Source organism: Ceratina calcarata, unplaced genomic scaffold (assembly GCF_001652005.2).
Source record: "Ceratina calcarata isolate Rehan_Ccalc_2016 unplaced genomic scaffold, ASM165200v1 scaffold291.2, whole genome shotgun sequence".
In the NCBI taxonomy this organism is placed as follows: Eukaryota; Metazoa; Arthropoda; class Insecta; order Hymenoptera; family Apidae; genus Ceratina; species Ceratina calcarata.
In genome coordinates this window covers 771,285-792,383 of record NW_017151492.1, presented here as the reverse complement: position 1 = coordinate 792,383, position 21,099 = coordinate 771,285, and the positions used below count along the sequence as shown (strand labels likewise).

The 21,099-nt window shown below is 37.4% G+C and overlaps 4 protein-coding genes across 6 annotated transcripts in view; 2 read left to right on the top strand and 2 right to left on the bottom strand.

The window, feature by feature from the left end:
- Nucleotides 1-441: 441 nt before the first annotated feature.
- LOC108623840 (E3 ubiquitin-protein ligase RNF19A) lies at nt 442-10,631 on the top strand. 3 transcript variants are annotated; one of them, XM_018022670.2, is made up of 13 exons: nt 442-920; nt 2,274-2,500; nt 2,570-2,712; nt 2,800-2,989; nt 3,063-3,374; nt 3,455-3,599; nt 3,679-3,815; nt 3,900-3,997; nt 7,716-7,914; nt 8,002-8,197; nt 8,276-8,441; nt 8,522-8,892; nt 8,982-10,631. In XM_018022670.2, exons 2-13 carry the CDS (start codon nt 2,338-2,340, stop codon nt 9,223-9,225), a joined length of 2,364 nt encoding a protein of 787 aa, XP_017878159.1. In that variant the 5' UTR covers nt 442-920; nt 2,274-2,337; the 3' UTR covers nt 9,226-10,631. The 3 variants fall into 3 exon arrangements, with proteins under 3 accessions (XP_017878159.1, XP_026668411.1, XP_026668410.1); XM_026812610.1 differs by lacking the exon at nt 442-920 and adding an exon at nt 1,492-1,614; XM_026812609.1 differs by lacking the exon at nt 442-920 and adding an exon at nt 1,748-1,834.
- LOC108623841 (putative oxidoreductase dhs-27) lies at nt 4,234-7,015 on the bottom strand. The gene is made up of 3 exons (XM_018022671.2): nt 6,299-7,015; nt 5,905-6,120; nt 4,234-5,805 (listed from the first exon to the last, which is right to left on the bottom strand). Exons 1-3 carry the CDS (start codon nt 6,446-6,448, stop codon nt 4,852-4,854), a joined length of 1,320 nt encoding a protein of 439 aa, XP_017878160.1. The 5' UTR covers nt 6,449-7,015; the 3' UTR covers nt 4,234-4,851.
- A 376-nt stretch (nt 10,632-11,007) lies between the features above and the next one.
- Bet5 (blocked early in transport 5) lies at nt 11,008-11,887 on the bottom strand. Its single transcript, XM_018022672.2, has 3 exons — nt 11,669-11,887; nt 11,283-11,492; nt 11,008-11,194 (listed from the first exon to the last, which is right to left on the bottom strand). The coding sequence occupies exons 1-3, from the start codon at nt 11,765-11,767 to the stop codon at nt 11,066-11,068; spliced, it is 438 nt and encodes a 145-aa protein (XP_017878161.1). The 5' UTR covers nt 11,768-11,887; the 3' UTR covers nt 11,008-11,065.
- Nucleotides 11,888-12,839: 952 nt separating this feature from the next.
- The window catches only part of LOC108623827 (ABC transporter G family member 20), a 15,670-nt gene continuing 7,410 nt past the window's right edge, over nt 12,840-21,099 (top strand). The window contains exon 1 of the mRNA XM_018022642.2: nt 12,840-13,501. The gene's annotated coding sequence lies outside the window, so the exon portion shown is untranslated. The remainder of the gene's footprint in view (nt 13,502-21,099) is intronic.

The window sequence follows — 21,099 nt, the reverse complement described above, 5'->3', positions numbered from 1 at the left end:
GCTGACTAATATTACGCTTCATTTTTGTCGTTATGAAAATTGTTAAATCATTATCCGAAACATTCAATTTGACGTTTAATTCATTTATAACTATGAATAAGTACTGAGCAGTGCCACGAATACGTTAATATCTGGTTGCACTCGCTTATATACTTGAAGGTGATATAATAAAAGTTATTTACATACTTGAAACTATTTAAATCGTGGAAATGATAATGGACATGATTCTGTATTGTAATTTATGCTCAAAGTTGTGAAAATCTTTTTATGGTCACAACAACATTTTTAAATCGCTGAAGTGTTCTTGAGACCTTTTATACCTCAAGTGTGTCTTCCTTTCGTGTACATCCGTGGGAGTATAGAAAGAAGGATTTAGACGGTTTTCAGGATCAATATAAATCTTTAAGTTTCCGGTTCAATTATATAAAATCAATTATTTCTTTTTAAAAAAGTACAACAAATTGAACTGTAATACATATTTTAACTCTTATACAAGCGGCAAAAATCATTTTCTATGAGTGAAACCTATTATTTCTCATGCCGATAGCTTTGGCTTTGAGGTCCCATTGTGATTGCATATTACAATCACATCACTTATCACGGTGTGAACAAAAGAATGCAAAAGAATAACAGGCAGAATCTGCATATATGTATATATATGTATATATGCTCTACTAGCGCCTCCTATATTCAGTAGTATATAGTAATCCTCCTATATTCAGTAGCATATACAACTTCGAAGCAAGTATATCTGCAGATCCCCTGGCCAAAAGCCGTCAGCTGTTGTGTCAAGTGAACATCCTTAACCAACAAAATAAGTGAAACTTGTCAATAGTGTGACCGTAATCTTGTGCGTTCACTGTTCATTATTACTTGCCGACGTTGCGACAGATTTGGAAATAGTGATTGATATAAATCAGGTAGGCTTACATACGTTGGTTAAATAAGGTTTATTTCGCGTTCGCTCGTGAATATCTCATGCCAGCATTAATGCTAGTCATCTGTATGTAAGGTTTCTTAGTATTCAATTCCAACATTCTTGTTTTATTCATATTTAATTGGATTTAAGGAATAGAGCATTTTAATCCATTACAAACAAGTCTATAATGTTATAAAGTGAAAAATACTCAACTTCATGAGAGCATATATGTTCGTGTTACACGTATGTTTTATATAGTGTGTATGTGAGTTTAAGACTATTACAAATGGCGATTATTTTGCATCTCCTAGTAAATTTGCATTTGCAAAAACTAAATGATGCAGAAAATGAGTATTTATGTTTCTTTTTACAAAGCTTTGACATATTAGTTGATCTGAGGTTGCGGTTATTTGCATCTTTGCCAAATAGACGAATACAATATCGTTAATACCTGCAGTAAACTTCTTCCATATCTTGCATTTATTTTATAAAAATAAACTTTAATTTTATGCAATTGATTTTCCATATTGAATCAGCCTTTAGCACTTCATTATGAGTCACACGTTCGCCTCGGTAAACACTGTGTATTGAACATAATTTACACATTTAAATTTGGCCATTTAGTAAACCAAATAAACGTAATAGCATGTAGTGGATATTTGATTTTTTTTCTACTAACATCAGAATGTACATACGTGAGTGCAAATCGGTTAAATGTAACTTTGGCTATTAAAATGGTTCATAGTACACGTTAGAGATTTCGAAATGATGATTACTTATGCGCCTCATGAACACGGAGAAATCGTAATTGACGACAACAACCTTGACAAACTGCATAATTGCCTTTTAGGTGAAAGTAGAAAAATAAATAAGAAGAAACCAGTGCAGAATGGAAATCAGTATTCGTGAATTTCGGTAAATTTAGTACGTTAGGGTTAAATAGGTGCATACATGTGAAAAGATTTCTAATTTTAACGAGGAATTCTTCGTCCGGCAGCATTTAAACATTTCTCTACTTCTTCAGATTCCGAGTAATCTCCCTCGAATTCTACGGTTTTCCTCGAAATATGTTTTATACGAGTTAAAAGATTAATGTTATAAGAACTGCAGTATGTAGGTTGAATCGGACGTAATTAAGTACAACATTATACGTGCATTTATGACGTAAACTATAATCGTCTGTAAACCGTGTGTGTTTAAACTGTAATACAGTAACATTTCTTTAAATATTAATCGTTATAAGTTATTTCTGAACATGATTTCCGAGTGACAAAGCATTGCAGTGTTCATATCATGTGCTTATACTTATACTTACTTAAAATTTAATCCTTTTTTTCTCACGTTATTCAAACAGGTCGAATTATTTTAATCCTGTAAGACGAAGAATGAGATTGTACTGATTTGTGATACCACTCAGGATGTTCAAAGAAAATGACAGTGCTTCAGGAGGCTGTAGCGGTGCAGCCCCTCGACCACGAAGATTGTTAGCACGATTTTCCTTACGACGATTATTGTATTCAAGTCCCTTTATTGGTCGACGAAATGTGAGGACATCTAATTCAAACAGCAGGGCTACAAAAGGTAATGAACAATAACTGTTGCGAACTTGTTGATGAGAGATGTGAAATCGAATCTTGATCATTTTTCTAGGAAAAGATCCAGCTGGCAGCAGGGTTACGGATGTTGAGAAGGGAGAAGCCAGAGTAAGTAATGGTTCGAGCCATTTTCAATTTCAGAACATAGATCTACAACGTGCTTCCAGCAAAGGCTCTGTACTCTCTTCTGCCGGAAAGGTATTTAAAGAATACGTGATTATAAGTAATATTCCATCACATTAATCGCAAGGATTATAAAACGAATTTTGTACTTTTTGTTTTCAGAGCAGCGAAAATGGCTTGATGGAATGCCCTTTATGTTTGGCTGAATTACCAGTGGAATTTTTTCCGATCGTCCAGTCTTGTCATCATCGTAGTTGTTATGATTGTTTCAATCAATATCTGAAAGTTGAGATCTCTGAATCTAGAGTTAATATAGCATGTCCCGAATGTTCAGAGCCGCTTCATCCAAATGGTAAACTGATTGTCCTAATGAGGAGTAAATTGTATCTTATCGTTGTACTTATAAAACTTATTTTTATGTCTAGATATTCGAATGATTTTAAATGATCAAACGCAATTGGAAAAATATGAAGACTTTATGGTGCGAAGAGTCCTCGCTGTAGAACCTGACGCAAGATGGTGTCCTGCTCCAGACTGCAGCTTTGCAGTTATCGCTAGCGGCTGCGCGTCATGTCCAAAATTACGTTGCGAACGGCCAGGATGCGATTCTTATTTCTGTTATCACTGTAAAGCACGTTGGCATCCCAATCAGACATGTGACGCCGCGAGAGCACAACGTACTCAGTATTACGAACGTAGCTCATCCCTCAGTTTCAATCAGAGTGATTCACAGCATAGTAAATATCTTTCATGATAATATTTGCATTTACGTACGTGTACGCAAATTTTTTTATCACATATAAATTCGTTTTTACAGAGGACGATGTCAAGCCGTGTCCAAGGTGTCAAGTGTTAATCGTTAAAATGAATGATGGTAGTTGCAATCATATGATCTGTGCTGTTTGCGGTGCTGAATTCTGCTGGCTATGTATGAAGGAAATCAGCGACCTTCATTATTTAAGGTACAACGCTTTTATAATTATATTAATAGAACAATATCTTATTGGTTTCCAATGTCGTGAACTTCCCATTTAATTACAGTCCATCGGGTTGTACCTTTTGGGGTAAGAAACCGTGGTCTAGGAAAAAGAAGATACTCTGGCAACTTGGAACTTTAGTGGGAGCTCCAGTTGGAATCGGTCTTGCTGCTGGTATAGCTGTTCCTGCCATGATAATAGGTGAGATCATATACACGGATCTTATTTATTTGTAAACTGACGATAATTATCTTATCTGTTTATATTTGTTCATGTATGTTGCAGGCATACCAGTGTGGGTGGGAAAAGAGTTATATACAAGGTACGAGGAGGACAACAAGCACAAGAGGAATGCCTTTATTGTTGGCGGAGTAGTCGCATCCGTAAGTTAAAATTTTATTACATACATAAATTCATCATATTTAATATTTCTATTGCACATATCGTATTGAATCGATACAAGGAAAAACGTAATCTCAGATAATAGTTATGGTCTTAAAAATGATTATCATGTGCTAAAATTAAAACGCAGAGGAACGCAATATGATAAACAAATTTGGACTTACTCGTAAACGTTAGGGATTGTTTGGAAATATATTATTATGAGTCGATCGACAAGTTCCTGACAACATCAAAGTACATTTTATTTATATAGTTTGTACAAAGAAATGGAATTATATAATTATTGCGTACTTGAATTAGCGATAACAGAATGTCGGTCTTATAGCCGTTGCAATAATTGCGGGAAGAAATTTAGTCACAGGAAAAAACTCGAATCGAACGTTTGTCGTATTTAATTCGCTCAAGGAAAATAGTATTAGTTTTTCGTGGCACGTGCTGTTAGCGATTTTGTTCCAGTTTAGAAGCCATTTAATTTTCGAACTCGGTACAACATTTATTGATATTTCGTTCGCTTAACTCGGTTGCTAAGTACGTGTACATGTCGCACAAACAATCCAATGTGTCGAAATGTGGTTTTCAAACAGAAAATTCTAACATCAATTCTATTTTCGCCATGTTATTTAACGTGACTTCGATTTCTTCAACTAGCCGCAATTACATCATTGTCGACACAAGCCTTTTTTGCACGAGATGAATCATATTGATCACAATTGTAACATTAACGGTCGACAGGTCGTGTCGTTCTACGGCCAACTCCGTAACTTTCATCTTGATTTACATCTCGCGTAGAAGTATTATTTCGCTGCAGCACTATTATGGGCGGTAATAACGCTGACTAAGGATCATTTTCGCTGGTGGCAGTTGCAGTCTCATCTGTAAGTACACCCTCGATGTGAAGGTCTTTTAGAACGTCGATCAGGCGTTGTTCGGTGTCCGGATCGCCTAAGGCAACGTCCACGGATCCGATGCAAAGTAGGAGAGCGAGAAGTTGCGATCGCCGGTAGTCTTTGCTCAAATCTTCTCTCGTGTAACCCAAATCATTCGGGATATCGACACCGAGACGGGAACAGGTGCTCGTCAATGAATCCCAGTAGATGTCGAGGAAGTTGTCTGTGTGCTGTCGTCGTAGCTCGGTGGGCAGAGAGCTCACTATCAGTAGTGCGATGTCGTTAGTCGGTCTACTGTAGGTGACCATTTGCCAGTCAAGGATACAGCACTCCAGGCCAGAGGGTCCTTCTTTGAAAAGTAGGTTGTTGCACCAGAAATCTGTGTGCGTTATCAGTGCTAGCGGCCCTTCCGGCGCGAGTAGCGCGGATATTATGTGCTTGGTCCTAGGTCGTAGCACAAGTAAAGCTTCAAGTATCTCTTCTAATCCCGGTGTGCTCTTCAAAAATGTGGCGAGCTGAGGTAAACCACGCTCGACCAGTTGCTGATACGAATCCGTCGCCTTCGCTGTTTGAAAGAGGAACGGATAGCGATCGGACAGAGGTTGACCCTCGACTACTTTCATCGTCAATGAATGCGCGTGTATACGTGCTATGGCATCTAACGCGACTTTCGTTTGATCGTATGTCAGTCCTTCTCGAAATTTAATATTTCGAAAATCGGAGTCACGAAGATCGTGCAGTACTAATATCGAGTCTGGTATCGCAGGGTTCTCGTCCGTCTCGTCGACTGGTGTATAATGTGCATGGTAACAAATTGGAACTGACAGAAGGATTTCTTTGTCCGAGTCGTTCCCTTGGAACGCTAATTGTTTCTTTTGGAACTCTTTTAAGTCGGGCATTACCTAACATAAACAGAATTTTAGTTAGTTATTCGTTGAACAGAACAGTTTTTTTTTCTATCGACATGCATGAACAAAGTATTAATAATATTGATTACTCACCTGAGTGTAAAATTTAATCTCCCGAAGATCGAACTGACCTTCGATAACGAAGAAGCGACTGAACGCGTCTTTGGGTAACTCTTTCACAATTAGCGAGAGGTCTTGCGTGGTGTTCGAGTCGCTCAACACGTACTTGACTTTAACGCGAATTATAGCGCTGAGCGCGCTTTCGTTACTCATACAGCCCGGACTTACGTTACAATCGGATATCGTCACCTGTGTACATGACGAGTTAATTTTCAAGTAATTTAGCAACACTTGGTACGCTACGTCTTGGTACGCGTTCGCATTTTCATTGGAAAGCATTCGTTAATTCGCATTTAAACGATGCCGAGTTAAAAATTGCTTGCGTGTAAATTGTTAAACGGTAAATCATAGTTTCTACCGAACTAACCGGTTCCTTATGAAATTCCCTTAAGATACCACCGAGCCACTCCTTGTCAATTTCCGACTCCGAGATAATCTGCTTCTGGTCCTCACCGCAGGAAGATTCTTCTGCGTCTTCCCAATCCCAGTCGGTGTCTTCCCAGTCCCAGTTCGCCATGGTTCCCCTTTAGTATGACCCTCCCTCGTTCGCCTTCCTCGTCTATTGTTTATTCAATTACCACTAACGATGGTTTAATTGATGACGTGGATATTGTCGGTGTCGAGCGAAAGAACGATAGGAAAAATAGAAACAGACGGGAATGTATGACGTTCGCTGATGTTTCGCGTGTCTCTATTCCCCCAATCAATGCCAATAAACCATATGCACGCCCTCGTGAACGATGACACAGGCAGAGCGCTCGCCTATTCAACTTGTTCACGTATGAGCGCACGAGTGTATCGAGGCTTCGCGAAATCGTCAGTAATGAATGGATTCGTCGCGTGTCCCTTCCTCTACTTCCTGTTACGCCGACCGGTCCTCGAATTCGTTCGAGCCGGCGTCAGCCGACGTCCTCTCATCGGGGCTCCAAGTGTCCACGGCACAGACACACCCTTGGCGCAGAGCACCCCGTTCCCGATCCCTGTTTGCCAAACCGCGTATGCGATCGTGGCGTAGCACGAGTCTTAAAGTACCGACTGACACGATGCACGTTCCATCGTCAGCCACCTAGGTGGATGCAGGCCGTAGGGTGGGACAGAGAGGATTCTCCCATGCGCGCACTCCTACACCGCCCGATCAATATCCTTCCTTCCGCGCCTCCCGCACCTTCTGCTCACCGTGCACTTTCTCTATCTCCTGTTCCGCTGCCCCACGCTCCTTTCCGCGCTTGATGGAAATCTAGAAAACAGATCGCCGCGCGCCAGTAATCTCCCGGCTCATCGTGCCCACGATTGCTCGAGATATATTTATTTCACCACGCGTTGCATCTCTCTCGATTTTCCTTGACGCGCTCGCGGCCTTCGTTCCTTTCATGGAAACATCGAAGGCTGTTAGAGAAATTGTTGCTTTTTTCAGACGATGTCTCTATTAATTATACAAGACTAATGCAGACGAAGTAACTGAGGTTTTACAGTCATGAAAAAATGAGTTAAATCTGCTGACTCCTAATGTAATATTTCTGATCCACTTCCTTTATTTTTTATGTAGTACAGGCGGAATTCTAGATTGTTGAACATGTACTGAAATGTTTCCGGTAGCAAGGAACAATGGAAATTAATCATAGTTAAAAGTTTGGAACACAGACATTCGTTACAAAGAACAATTTTATTTCGTTTCGAATCTTAACGATTATATTATATACATATTATTCCATCTGTCTCGTTAAGGAAATCAATAAAAATGCGTATAAAGCCCATTGTCTATAATCTGAATGTTGTTGTTACAGGTTTTAGTATCACCCATAATAGCAGGATTAGCTGTGGGTATCGGTGTACCCATTTTATTATTTTACGTGTATGGCGTAGTCCCTGTCTCTCTTTGTCGAAGCGGTGGCTGTGGTGTTTCGACAAATGGTACGGGAGTCCGATTCGACTTCGACGATGAAAACGAGCTTATGGGATCTTTGAGCGTCCGCAATGGCGCAGGTAAATTTGTACCAAGCATTAAAAGCCTAACTCGCATTTCCTGCTTGTTCCACTGGATCATATACTATGGGGAATGTAATTTTGTAGATACAGCGTCGATAGATGTTGCCAGTCATCGTGGCGGTAATCCTTCGATTGGAGAGGCTTCACTTTCGTTAGGTAGTGGGAGTCAGCTGGAAAAATTGGGCCGCGAAAATGATCGGGAGAGCGCTAGTAACGTGGCCCTCGCCGGTACCAGCCTTGCAGGAAGTATAGCCTCCAGCGTACTTCCCGGAGGTCAGAGGTAATAAGACATTTATCTTATTTTTTGTATCTTCTGATTATTAAAAAAGATATGTAAATTGTGAGGTTTAAAACACAGATTGGAAGTTCAAGCGGATGTGACGTCCACCCAACGATTCAGCTTGTGCAGCGAAACGGCGTCTGCTGCAACCAGCTTGTCAGAGAAATCTGTAAATGCATCTATCGCTTTGGACGATGGCGCAGCTTCAACGAGAGCATTGGCGGGATCTGTTCTTAATTTTAAAGTATTTCATTTTTCTTTAAATATGCCTATTGATGTAATATATATTATTTTTATTAATTTTAATTATCCTGATTCTGTCAGATGGATGGCAGTTCGATTAGCGGTGGCCGAAGTACGGAAGGAGAACAAGGAACAGGTTCTGCTGCAGGCGGTCACATGGATTCCGCGGGACAAGCTACGTCTTTGAGCTCGCTCGAAGAAGTGTTGCCTGGTTTGGTGAAACGTGCTAGACGTAAACCGACGTTAGATCGTCAATGCAGCGATTCTAGTAATTGGACTGTCTGCGGGGAGGATGAAGGTTCTGAACGCGTCCGATTCGATGATCACGTCAGTTTCATCGAAGCAGACCAGGAAGGAGTTGTCAATACTTGCGGAGTGAACAATCGGACCTCGGCACGACGTAAACGTAACAAAGAAACAGAACAAGAACCGAATGCTCAAAAGAGTACCAAGTATGTACAATTTTCAATCATGTTCTAACACGGTTTAAAGACGGTATGTATTTGGTATCAATATTTTTATATGCTTATTATTTTTTCAGGAGTACCAACGGCGAATCGAAGGTTGACTCACCGGCGGACGAGGTGCCGCGGGAACGGGTTAACGTTGCCGCTTTAAGAAATTTCTTCTTCCATATTTCCACGGTGTCTACGGATCGCGAGAAGCGATTATCGGTCATAGAGGAGCCGTCTCCCGCAGGAGCACAGAGTAGTGGCGGTCGTTTGTCAACACCTTCCGAAGAAGCATGCAGTACCAGCAACGCGGATGAAAATACACAATCTTAAAGAAATAAAGACTGAGTATTTATGTAATAATGTACATGCGTCTTTTAAATACCGAGACATGTAGATGCGTATTTACATATATGTGTGTATATATGTATTTAAGTGTACACCGCGTGCGTGCATCAACGCTGACATTACGGTATTTATACACAGCCTTTGTAAATGTATTACACGTATAATAGAGGGAACAAATTAAGTTTAGCTTTACGAAGCAAGGTAAAAGTGGCATGTGGCACTGGCATTTTCCGAGAGGCGTGTGTATAAATATACGTAAAGTACGTATGTGTATATATATATACATATACTCACAGGCCTCGAATCGAATATAAAAAAGGGAATTCACAAATTAGTTTTACGCGATAATTTTCATTTTGTGCCAATAGTTTCGTGCGTAAAGAGAACATTCTTCTGTACGAAAAATTTTGTTCGCCAGCATACAACCATCGTAACTGTGAGCTATCGACTTCTTTAGAATTTTTTATGTAGGGATAGATGGATCTTAAAGAAAAGTAATTTTCGCTTGATATGAAACAAAATATATATTGAACTGTATGAAAACTTACGAGAAAGTTATAAGCGCTTCATAAAGATGCATTTTACGTCGAATAACAAATATCATTTTCTATGCATGGAACACTTGTCAATTCGCCAATCGTATTATCATGTGTACAAGTACCGTAAGAACCTTTGTACATGAACATTTTCTAAATGTTGTCCCTTGATGTATGAAAATGTATGTAGTATAATGCACGACCCCGAAGGCAACGGACATGCCTTGACCGTAAATGTTACAATGTATTAGGACAAGACATTAATATTATACTATAAAAAAAAGGTATGGTAGCTTATTACCTTCAGCTTATATTTATTTGTTATTAACCCCAGTGATTAATATACAATAATTTCAGGTGCTTTATTAAAAGCTATTTCATTCTCTTGCCGTATATTTGCGTTTATTTAATATAAGCATGAACTACTAACGATCGTGATAAAAAGATTGAAATCAAGTTGAGCAATTTTACATTTCCACATACTTTCGATTTAAAGTAATTTCAAATTTTAAACGTATGTACATAATTTTGTAAAATGATTGTCTTAATCTATATAAATATTTCTTGTTTGTAAGTAATCACTTCGTTACATGTACGTATCAGCTGGCGGTTGCTTCGAGTGAAAATACTTCTGTGGAAAGCTTATACATGTAAAAGAGAAACGTGACAGTGTACATGTGTCCTTCTGATAGAAGATCAATTGTAAAATATGATACGAGCTGCCACCGTAATCTTCAAACAGGAGTAGGTGTTTTAGTTAAACCAGGCATGTACTAAAAGTCTGCCTAGGATAACTAACACATGGTATGAAGTATGAAAAAGAGGAATTTATAATAAAGTATGCATTTTTACCAACGTTTTTATGTATTTTAAATAATTGTTTGAACATATAAATTGCAGAGATACATTTAGTTGATAGCGATGGTGCAATCGTAAAATAAACTTCAGAAGTTCATAACGAATAAGCTTAAACGTTTAAAACGTATTTAGTATCAGGTTCGATTTATTTTTTAGACATTGTATATTTTGTAGGAAGACCACAGTTCAATGTATCGTAAAATTGTATTGTTTATGCTATTCTTTCATTTTATAATCAATGTAAAATCATAAATATAATAAAATATAATGTAAATTGAATATTCATTGAAGTTAGAGGAATACTTTTTTACCATTTTTATTCTATATTTCTAAACTGCATTTCCCTCGATGGAATTGAATTTGGAAAATTGAATAATTTTATAAATCACGTTTATATCCAAGTACATTACACGTAGAAGTACAAAATTGAATTAAATTGATCTACTTAAAAATAGAGGAGATTTCTTAAATAATTCGTCAGTTTTCAATTTAAACAGCTCACTTTGGATCGGCTCGTTTAACTGACATAGAGGATTTTTTACAACGTATTCCAAATATACCTGAAACAGCGACAGTAGTTATTAGTAGTATAGAGTGTTTCAATAACTGTAGAAAAAATTAAAAACAAAATATAGAAAATTCACTCACCTCTCTGTACAACTGTTGTAATAATTCTCTAGCATTCTGAGTAGCATTATCAGTGTTTAATACAAACTTTAATCCAGATGGGGTTTCAAAATAGTGTAATGTATATTTACTAGTTTTATAATATAAAAATCCTTCTTTGGGATCTAATGGAGATATTTTATTTACAAAGGATTTAATGGAAAATAACATTCCATACATTAACTTTGCTTCCTAAAAATAATAAAATTGTAGTTAAAACAGGATTTTATAATAAAACAAAGATAGACACATGTTATAAATTGTACAGAAACTATAAAATTAAAATTAAGAAAATAATCACATTTCACGAGGTTAGAAAATATTAGCAATTTGTTAAAATAATAAGCTGTTACAGTTATTGCACGTACCTCTTCTTTTGTGATTCCAGATTTGTTCAACCTATTCCATTCCGCATAATACAGTAATGTTCCATTCTTGGAAAATATGTACAGATTGTGAATTGTCATAGTTTTGTTGATACTCTCTATTCTATCCTACGCTGCTGTCAAAAACATCCGAGTAGACTAGGTAATGTCGGTGGTCTGACAAACACCGTCTGCATCTCCTTTGGTACTCGTCGATAAAAGCGAGAATCATAACTATATTGTTACAGTAATAACACACCGATGAAAACTAATATCTCCTCAGTAGTAAAAATAATAAGAATAAGTATATTCCTAATTCTTATGTTAAATTTTTATCGCATTTAAACAATTTGGAAAATAATCTAGTTAATAGAAAATATAGCAACCCAGTTATACTGCTGTTTCCACTTGTTAATGCGAATGTATTTTGAATTCCGGAAATTACATGAATTTAAATTTTTATTGAACTAAAAACGGGTAATTAATTGTAATTCTGTATTGAACGACAGAATAGCGATTTGTATAAATAAATCGTTAAATGTTATATTGACGTAGTCTGCGTCATGTCACTTGAGAATCTTTTTATTGCTCAGTTGTAGATATAATATTTTAGTGCAAGAGATGAAATAATTCATTTGCAATTATTAAATGTGATTATATGGACATGTTAATTAAGTTTTAGTACATTAGTTTTGCTTAAATGATGTGAATAATTCATATGCATTACAAAAAATTTGTATATCTAATCATTTCGTTGTAATATTATGTAACAAATTTTCTTAGGACTCAAAATCATAAATCAATAATCATGAATCGGCTGTTTCTACCTTCTAAATTTTATTCAAATACGAATAAAATAAGTAGCCTTATTTTAATTATAGTAAAAGATTAGGCACGCTTTATTTCACCTTCTTATTATGAACGTATCTTATAAAATTTGACTTTTGATCGAGTATACTATATCCAGAGCCAAACGAATGATTAAATATTTTTCAAGTAAGGGAGGTCCGGCGTTCCCAGGATTCTTCTTGAAAAAGGAGTACACAATCGGGTGTGCGTATATATAGACACTCCGTATACGCATATGAGACGACTCCCCGATTCATAGATCCCCCTCCTCCATGTGACTTAGACTTGATCTTGATTTTCCAAAGGGAACCGCGAGGAACGGCAGTCAGGTGTTCGACGGTGCGGCGATCGGACCTCGGTCAACATTTCAGTTCGTACAGATATGCGTTTAAACCCACAGCTAGTGTTATCACGAGGAGAACGTACGCATTCGTGGTGTCATTTTGGGATTCCATAATTACTCGTCAGCAAACTTTAAACGGTGGAGGAACCTGTTGCGCGCGATCGCCGTGTCAACGATACCCACTTCGCCTACCACGGCTAGCTGTAACAGAGTGCTCGCGAACGGTAACGGTGTAACCGAGCCGAGTTCCGGGGCACCCTTTCGATTCGCGCGAAAAATCCATCGACCATCGCGGCGTCTAGGAACAGAATTAGATTTCGTCGAGCGAGGAGAAAAGTGTTCGGTGAAGAAACTCGAGAAAGTTGCGCGCGAAGAGAGAAAGACTCGCGAGATAAGAGGCAAAAAAAGAGTCGTTGATTTTGCGTAGATCCCATTCTAACAGCGATTTTCTTCCTCGATACCCGTGGAACGTGACTCGACAGTAGCTGCGCCGCTTGGTGCCTCTTGAATTGTTAGATCGCTTCGACGTCTATCTTCCCGGCGATCGAAGGAATCGTTGAAAGCAGCCGCATTGACATTTTGGAGGAGAGACTATAATTGTTTACGTTTTACTTTCGACAATCCGAAGGATCGTCCGCAGCGAGGTAAGTGAACCGGAAGTTTGACTTGCTACCGCCGTGCCGGAATGTCAATGAATTTCGATAGCCGACTAAACGGGAGAATTATGCAATGGCTATGTCCGAACAATTTAATCCTCATCTTTTCTATGTCTTCGCTATAAAAATGTCACAACCAAATCGTCATTCTGCATTTGCATTTATGTAGGGTGACCCGACGCAACGCTGGAGTAACACTTAATTGTGAGAAGCGCCGTTGTTCGAACGTGCAATAATTATGTGAGCAACGCTAATTAAGCGTTACACGTCGACGTACTAATTCTCCCATTGTTTTTTTAAAATAATAAGTAGGCCAAATTCGTAAGCCAGCTAAATTTCACGAATTACACATCAATTCGCGCAGACCTGTTTTATTTTATTTATCCATTTTATTTGGACCTACCACAAAGTACCAAAAACGCTCTAAGAAAATATCTGTTTAGACTCAAATATATTTGATATGTATAGGAAACGTGCATATTTTTTTCACTGTTATATAGACGTCAGACCGGTAAAGTGCAAGGTCACGTGGTTATTTTCGAGTCTCAAAAACAAGATATTCACTCGTCGAAGAATGTATTCAACTTTCACGAATCAAGAAAAAATTTCCATGGCCTTATACAATTCTACAGTTTTGCGATTTTAATCAAGTTCCGTGTATATCATTCATTTTTGACCGAACGTATTTACAATGAAACGCAAAGTAAACGCACACTTTTGACATTTGCGTCTAAAATTATTATCATTAGTTTAATTGTTCTTCCTCGATTTAATTAATCAATTTAAGGATGTATTGGCTATACAGTCAATCCCAAAAGTTTATGTACCTTAGAAAAACGCATTTCCCTTGGAAAAATATCGGAAAAATCGAAAAATATTTTTTGTTGTTTATTATTAGCAATGTTCTTCCGACTGTAATTGTAAATTACATTGGATTGTAAATTATAATTCTTTTAATATGCACTCTAGTATCGTACAAGGTCCAACAAATAGTTTCATCTCTCTCACTTTTAGATCATTATTTTTAAGTGAAAAAAGATATAGACGTGAAGAAAAACACGTAACTGTAGTAATTTATAATTTTTATTGCTTTTAGACGCGTCCATACGAACGCATTCGTCTGATTTTTTAAGTGGAGGTGGAATATAAACAATTTTTTAGAACCGTTCTTAATTGCTATAACCGTAAGTGCGATTAAGTAAAAAGTAATATCAAGTAACATAAATCTACATTGACATATACTGTTCTATATAACATATTCGTTCTTTACAGAGTAGCTTGTAATCATCGTGACTTCTAGAAAATGCGTACTATATTAGCCATTGTATTCGTGTACGCGTGTGTCAAAAGTAAACTCCATTACTTCAGTTTATTCAGTCATTCATAGAATCATTTACTTCTGTACGACACTTGGCCAATCGAAAGAGCAGTTGTATAATTCTTATTATATCATTGTTTAAAAGTAGCCTGCCACTAGTTTTTGACAGTCACGACATAAGTTCACTTATGTCTACGTCGCTTCGGCGGCACGTTTAGTCGATAAAATGATGTGAAGAAATTACGCAACGGAGGAAACTAGAAAGAGGGTAGAATTACCAAACCGTCTAGTTGACCATACTTAAAACCGCAAAACTTAGCTAACAAAACGGAACAATGATCCAATTGATTATACCATTTTTCGTACAAAATGATGCTGCGATTTTCGTAGAGGTTGCACAATAAACAACTTGAGGAAATAAAAAGTGCTTATCACTAGCTAAACTAGCTAATTTACACTTTGTTATTTCCAGTAAAACTAGTTTCGCTTGTCAACGATGTAAAAATAAATATAATTTTTTAAATTATCGATTACGTCCTGTGTTCATATCATGTTTTCCTTGTTCGTAGAATAAATTTACAATTACTCTAATACATACTTTATAAAATAATGAATTGATTAATATACTAGTCCATATTTCTAATATCATAGTTAATGCAGAAGAGAAATGTTAATAGTATTAGCATTTTTAAAAAGTAAAACGAATTTAGAGAACGTCGCGAGAAATGATTTTACCATTTTTTTAAATCTGAAAGAAAATTTTTAGAGTAACATTGCATAATGAAATAAAAACAAAAATACTTGGCTCTCTCAATTGGGAGCTATGAACAAGTGACCCGATTGATTCTCAATCGAGCATGGTCATTGAACGATGTCGATCAGCAAAAACAAAACGACAATAATTGCGTCATGGAATAGCAGTGCTCAGTAACGGCCGGAACTCACCGACTATTGTATAATATTTATTCTGCTTATTTCGAATCCTGTCTCGAAGAAAGCGAGGATAAGAAACCGACGTGTTCTTCCTGTCTCTCTCTCTCTTTCTCTGTTTCTAGAATCGGGTTCACCATCCGATTGTATTTCGCTGATTGAAAAGCACTTGTGAAATTCTTGGAACGAAATTGATGACACCAGAAATATTTTACCGCTCAGGATTCATTACAATGTGGCAGGAAAGAATAAGCTAAATACACATACCATTTAAAATCATAGCACTGTCGCTTTTAACATTACGTAATTGTTAATAAAATTGAGATTCAATATTACACAAGCAGTGTTAATTGAAAAATGTGATCTTAGATTATTATTCACGCACGTGTGTACCATTATGTTCTTTTTGCATCTCATTGTACATCTTTTTACATTAACGTATGCATATCATTATAGCAATGTTTTTTGACACACCGAGCATTAATACAGTTTATGCATTAACGTATGCAATTTTTTTTCTTGGAATATGTATAGGAAAATGCAAGGAGTGTCTCCAGTTCGCGAAGATTTTTTAATTGACATCAGCACTACTGCAATCATTCTTCATATTCTGTTTCATTCCAAGAAAGAGTTACGAAACGTTTCTAAATGTCTAAAAAACGTGGATTTGCTTGACAATCTCGGGAAGCAATTTAGTTCGCGCGGTTGCGTTCGTCCAAAAAGGTAGAAATGCTCACGCGGTACAGTTTCAAACCTGTTTTGGAATATTTACTTTCTTATGTACTTGTACTTGCGCGCGTGACGCGCGGGCCAACGAAAGTTACGCAAAAATCGAGCCCGGGGAAAAGCGGTCAAAAAGACGATCGTCCGTCAACAGCATCATTCTGACGCTGCCACCGATCCGTCCGTCCTTTCGACGCGAATTTCACCGCCGTGAATTTACTTTCTACTACTCGCCTATTTTCGTTCACCAGTTTCGTCCACGTGGATCGCGATGCGCCGGGCCTACGGTCTCTTATTCCGGAAACAAGAATGTCAGTCGTTGCTCAATACACACCGAGTGTACGTACATTAGCTTTCTTCCAAGGTAAAAAGGAAAAATAAAATGTTGTACGATGATGGTTTAGATTTATGGAAAGATTAACGTGGCTAGGCCGGATGATTCTAGACTCGCGTTGCTGGCATTTATTAAAAGAGTCACCGGTGTGGAAAGTGACTGCCAGTTGGCAGATTTGTCGAAGTTTTTCAGTGTACAGTGTTCAAGGGAAGACTCGACAGCGAAGATCCGAGTTCATTCGGTTCAGAGGTGATTCTTTCAATATATTTTATTATCTGTCAGTTTAGACATCGATTATCATACAAGCGTACATGGCACGGGTTCTAATTATTCGTTTGATAAAAATAGGAAACGACAAGAATATATTTACTAGTTATTGTGCGACGAATTTATCACCGTCACTGTCACCATTGACACATAAAAATGTCATACAAACCTCTTATGTCATTTCCGCTTGCTTTTATTATTCTGATTATCCAACACGTCGTTAATCACACTTACTAATCTTCCTTATTTTCCCATTATTTTCCCACCAAATACACCGAGTATTAATTAACAAATTATTCCAGCACTGTTCATCCTGAAACTGCACATCCTGTGCCAGGCGTTTTATTCCATTTTTCATGATATCCGTTCACTACCTTTTATTCAAGTTTCTCAAGAGAGTCACGTCTTTATCTCTCAAGGTCCCAAAAATCTCCAATGTAATAATGACATAATGGGGAGTAATGGAAACGTTTTCTGATATTCGTGTGATTTCATTTAACATCCCAGTATACTTCTTTCACCGACTATACGCGCTCCAGATACTGTTGGGAATCGTGTACGTTCACTCAGGGAGCGGAGAACCAGGACTGTGGACCCCGGTTTTCGTTGGGAACGGGGACAACGACATGCGATTACCAGCAAATCGAATGTTGGTTCACATGCAGACGCTGTGAATTCATGAAAAATTTTTACCTCATTCGAAAAATCATGCTACATCCTTCTGGTGCTCATTACCTTCATTTACTCTACTATTTTGAATACGCATTAATATTAAGTGAATCAACTTCTTAGGATGTTTCTTTTAAAAAACCTCGATTTTATGATATTCATTTTTATGTGGAATTGCCAATTGATATTAGTAAAAAATCTATAAATTATTTAATAATTATCTGACTCTAGTAAAAAAATTAATCATTGAAGATCATCTCGAGGCTCGAACATCTAAGCCACTGATTTTGAAATTGTTTAAACACCTCTTAAAATCGAATAAAGTGTTTTTAGTCAAAGCATTCTCGTTGTGCAATCCAAAACAAATATAGCCCTGTATTAACTCGAGTCTCTTGGCAAATCATCATTGACGAATCATTAAAATGCAAATAATAATCGTACCCACTATATATCCCGACAAATTTTGCAGTAAAACTGTCATGTGTTCCCTTCCCTCATTTCGAATAACTGGTGTTTTAATGTATTCAAAAATCTGAATAACTTCCGTCGTGTCAATGATAATTTATACAAATGCACTTTCATTAATTAGGTTTGACATAAGAAAATAAGGAGTTTTCTACGTTCGCATGATAATCAAAATTGTAAATTAATCCCTGTTCTCTTAATATCAAGTGCATGTTAACTGTCAAATAGTGTGATATCGCAGGAAATGTTATTTTTTTCTGAAAAATCCATATCAAGTGTACATCAACGTCCTGTAATTTGTAACGAGTGATTTTGCATTTGTTTTTCAAATTAATTATCAAACAGTGTGATGTCACAGGAAACGTTAGTTTCTTTTGATTAAATAAAATAAAAGATTGCCTCTTCATGCTATTCTATACTCACAATGAAGTTTCAAATGATTCATAGTAACTATGAATACATTAATTTTATTTTCTTCATTTCTTGTATACAAACGTCGCCTCCTTATCGCAAGCGATGACTTGTTATATTTCTCCGTCAATCAAATCAATTATAAATTAACATTATCATTATAAATTAACATTTTTATTAAATGCTTATTAACAAAGGACTTGGCATAATTATAATATATGCAATATTTAATAATATATGGAAATCACGTCAGTGATCACGTCAAAACAATTTACGGCTGATACCCACGTTCACCTGGCCTTAGCCCTAGTCTCGCATCCACTCGTAAGTGAGACCGGTTCCACGCACACGAACGCAGGAACGGATGTTTTATCGTAAAGGACCTTTCCCACTGTCCGCCGGCACGGAAAGGCAGGGCCGAAACATGAAGTTGCGAGGTATAGGGAAAAGCGTGTAAAAGCTGGGTACTTCAAAGGGGCCCACTGGCCTGCAGAGCGAATAGGTCAACTGTCTGCGTCTCGCTCGGCCGTGCCGGTCGGCTCTGCAGGTCAGTGGGCCCCTTTGAAGTACCCAGCTTTTACACGATTTTCCCTACTCGCTCTTCATGTTTCGGCCCTGCCATTCCGTGCCGGCGACCGTGACGGCGGACAGTGGGAAAGGTCCTTTACAGAGGATGTCTATGACTCTTGTGGACGCATCTATACTGCACTAAGAATCAAGACAACCGCGGAATGATTCTAGTGCAATGATGACCCAGTGAGAAGTGATTTCACCTAGAGATATCGCACGCACGGTATTCAAGCGTAGAATTTGCAATTAAATCGCCGTTCATATTTATGATAGCGCGGACATAAAACTGACCGTAACCAATGGGTAATGCGTACACTTTTATTTTGAGAAGTAACTCAGGGTCGGTGATCTACGAAGAATGCAGCTGGCATTGAAGCAGGGCAGTGTCCGAGAAAAAGTTCAATAACTAAAAGAAATTTGCATTTTTTTATCAATACACCCTTTTCGCAAACAGAATTGAGGAACAGGAAGCGTAATTGTTAAATGAAAATCGTCATTTTAAGATATGTCGAGATTAAACTTTGCATATCTATTTGCTTTAGTTTTCTCCTCGTTATACGTAATCCAAGTATATCTGTCAATGAGAACGGTTTCTAAAGACAAGATCTGTTTCCCTGATCCACGCAATCCTCGACGGGTCTGAACAGTAAAAAGTAATTAAAACACAGCGTTTGGACACGGTGAAAGCGGTCATAACGCACGGTTGGTAAAACGGCGTTTGAAAAAAGGAATCAAATTCGTACAAGTGAGAAAGCGTAAGAACGCGTAAACGTAACCAGTTTCCCATTATCGTCGAGTAAACAATTCCACGTGAAAATTTCGCTTTTCCAAGATCACACATGCAACATACGATTATGCTTTTTTTTCAATGTACAATAAGACAGCGAGAAAAAATCCTAATAATTAGTTAAATTGATCAGTAATGTTTTTTTTCTTTTAATTTTCTTTGAAACGCGATCGATTCTTCTTCAGGAAGTACTAAACGTTTGAATGATAATAGAATTTGACTTTGGAATTGATTTATTAATTGTCCTATTGACTTCCGGGTCAAGATTCGATTAATTGTAGCTTAAAGAGCATCGTGTTAGGGATTCGTTTCACACGACTGTGATAATGTATATCTGAAATGGATGCACTGAATAATAAACAGTCGGGACCACCACAATGATTGATATTTAACGCAGGGGGAACATGGACGGAATTCATAATGATACTTCCAGTTCACCGCGTGTGAAACCTGTTTCTACTTAAGTTTAACTGTTAACAACGTCATCGAACTCTTGGTCTGCTTGGTATGTTGATCGATGGAAGTGAACGTCTGTTTTGAGCACATAGCACATATAAAAATCGTGTAACAACCGTGATAGTAAATTTCCCTCCCCCCCATAGAATTCAAGAGAATTAACGAGTTCACAGAAATGAGATCGATCTGACATGATAAAGTTATTTACAGGAAAGAGAGATATTATTTTAGATGAGAATTTAACGGCTTACTGGATGAATAGGCACAGTTAGAAAGTTTGTAAACGAAAAATCGCAATCGTGAGATTACACGTGACATTGCGCAATGAATGAAACTATATGCGAGTAACAGAAGTGTCGATTAAAAAGGCAGAAGGCTGTACGGAATGAGTTCTTCTCCGAGAAGAAAATACCATCGTGGGTACTTAACGAGAATCAGCGAAGAACAGATTGATGGCCTTGGCAAAATACTTAAGAACAATTTGTTTGGCATTGCGAGATCTTTATTATAGTCTCAGGCTTACGTGGCGAAGCCCCTTTAAGGTTGAATGAGCTGTAAGATCACTGCTTAAAGTTTAAGAGATGTAATAATAAGCTATGTCAAATATTTGAAGCAATGAACTTTTAAAAATTATAATTACAGACGAGCGAAGTTTA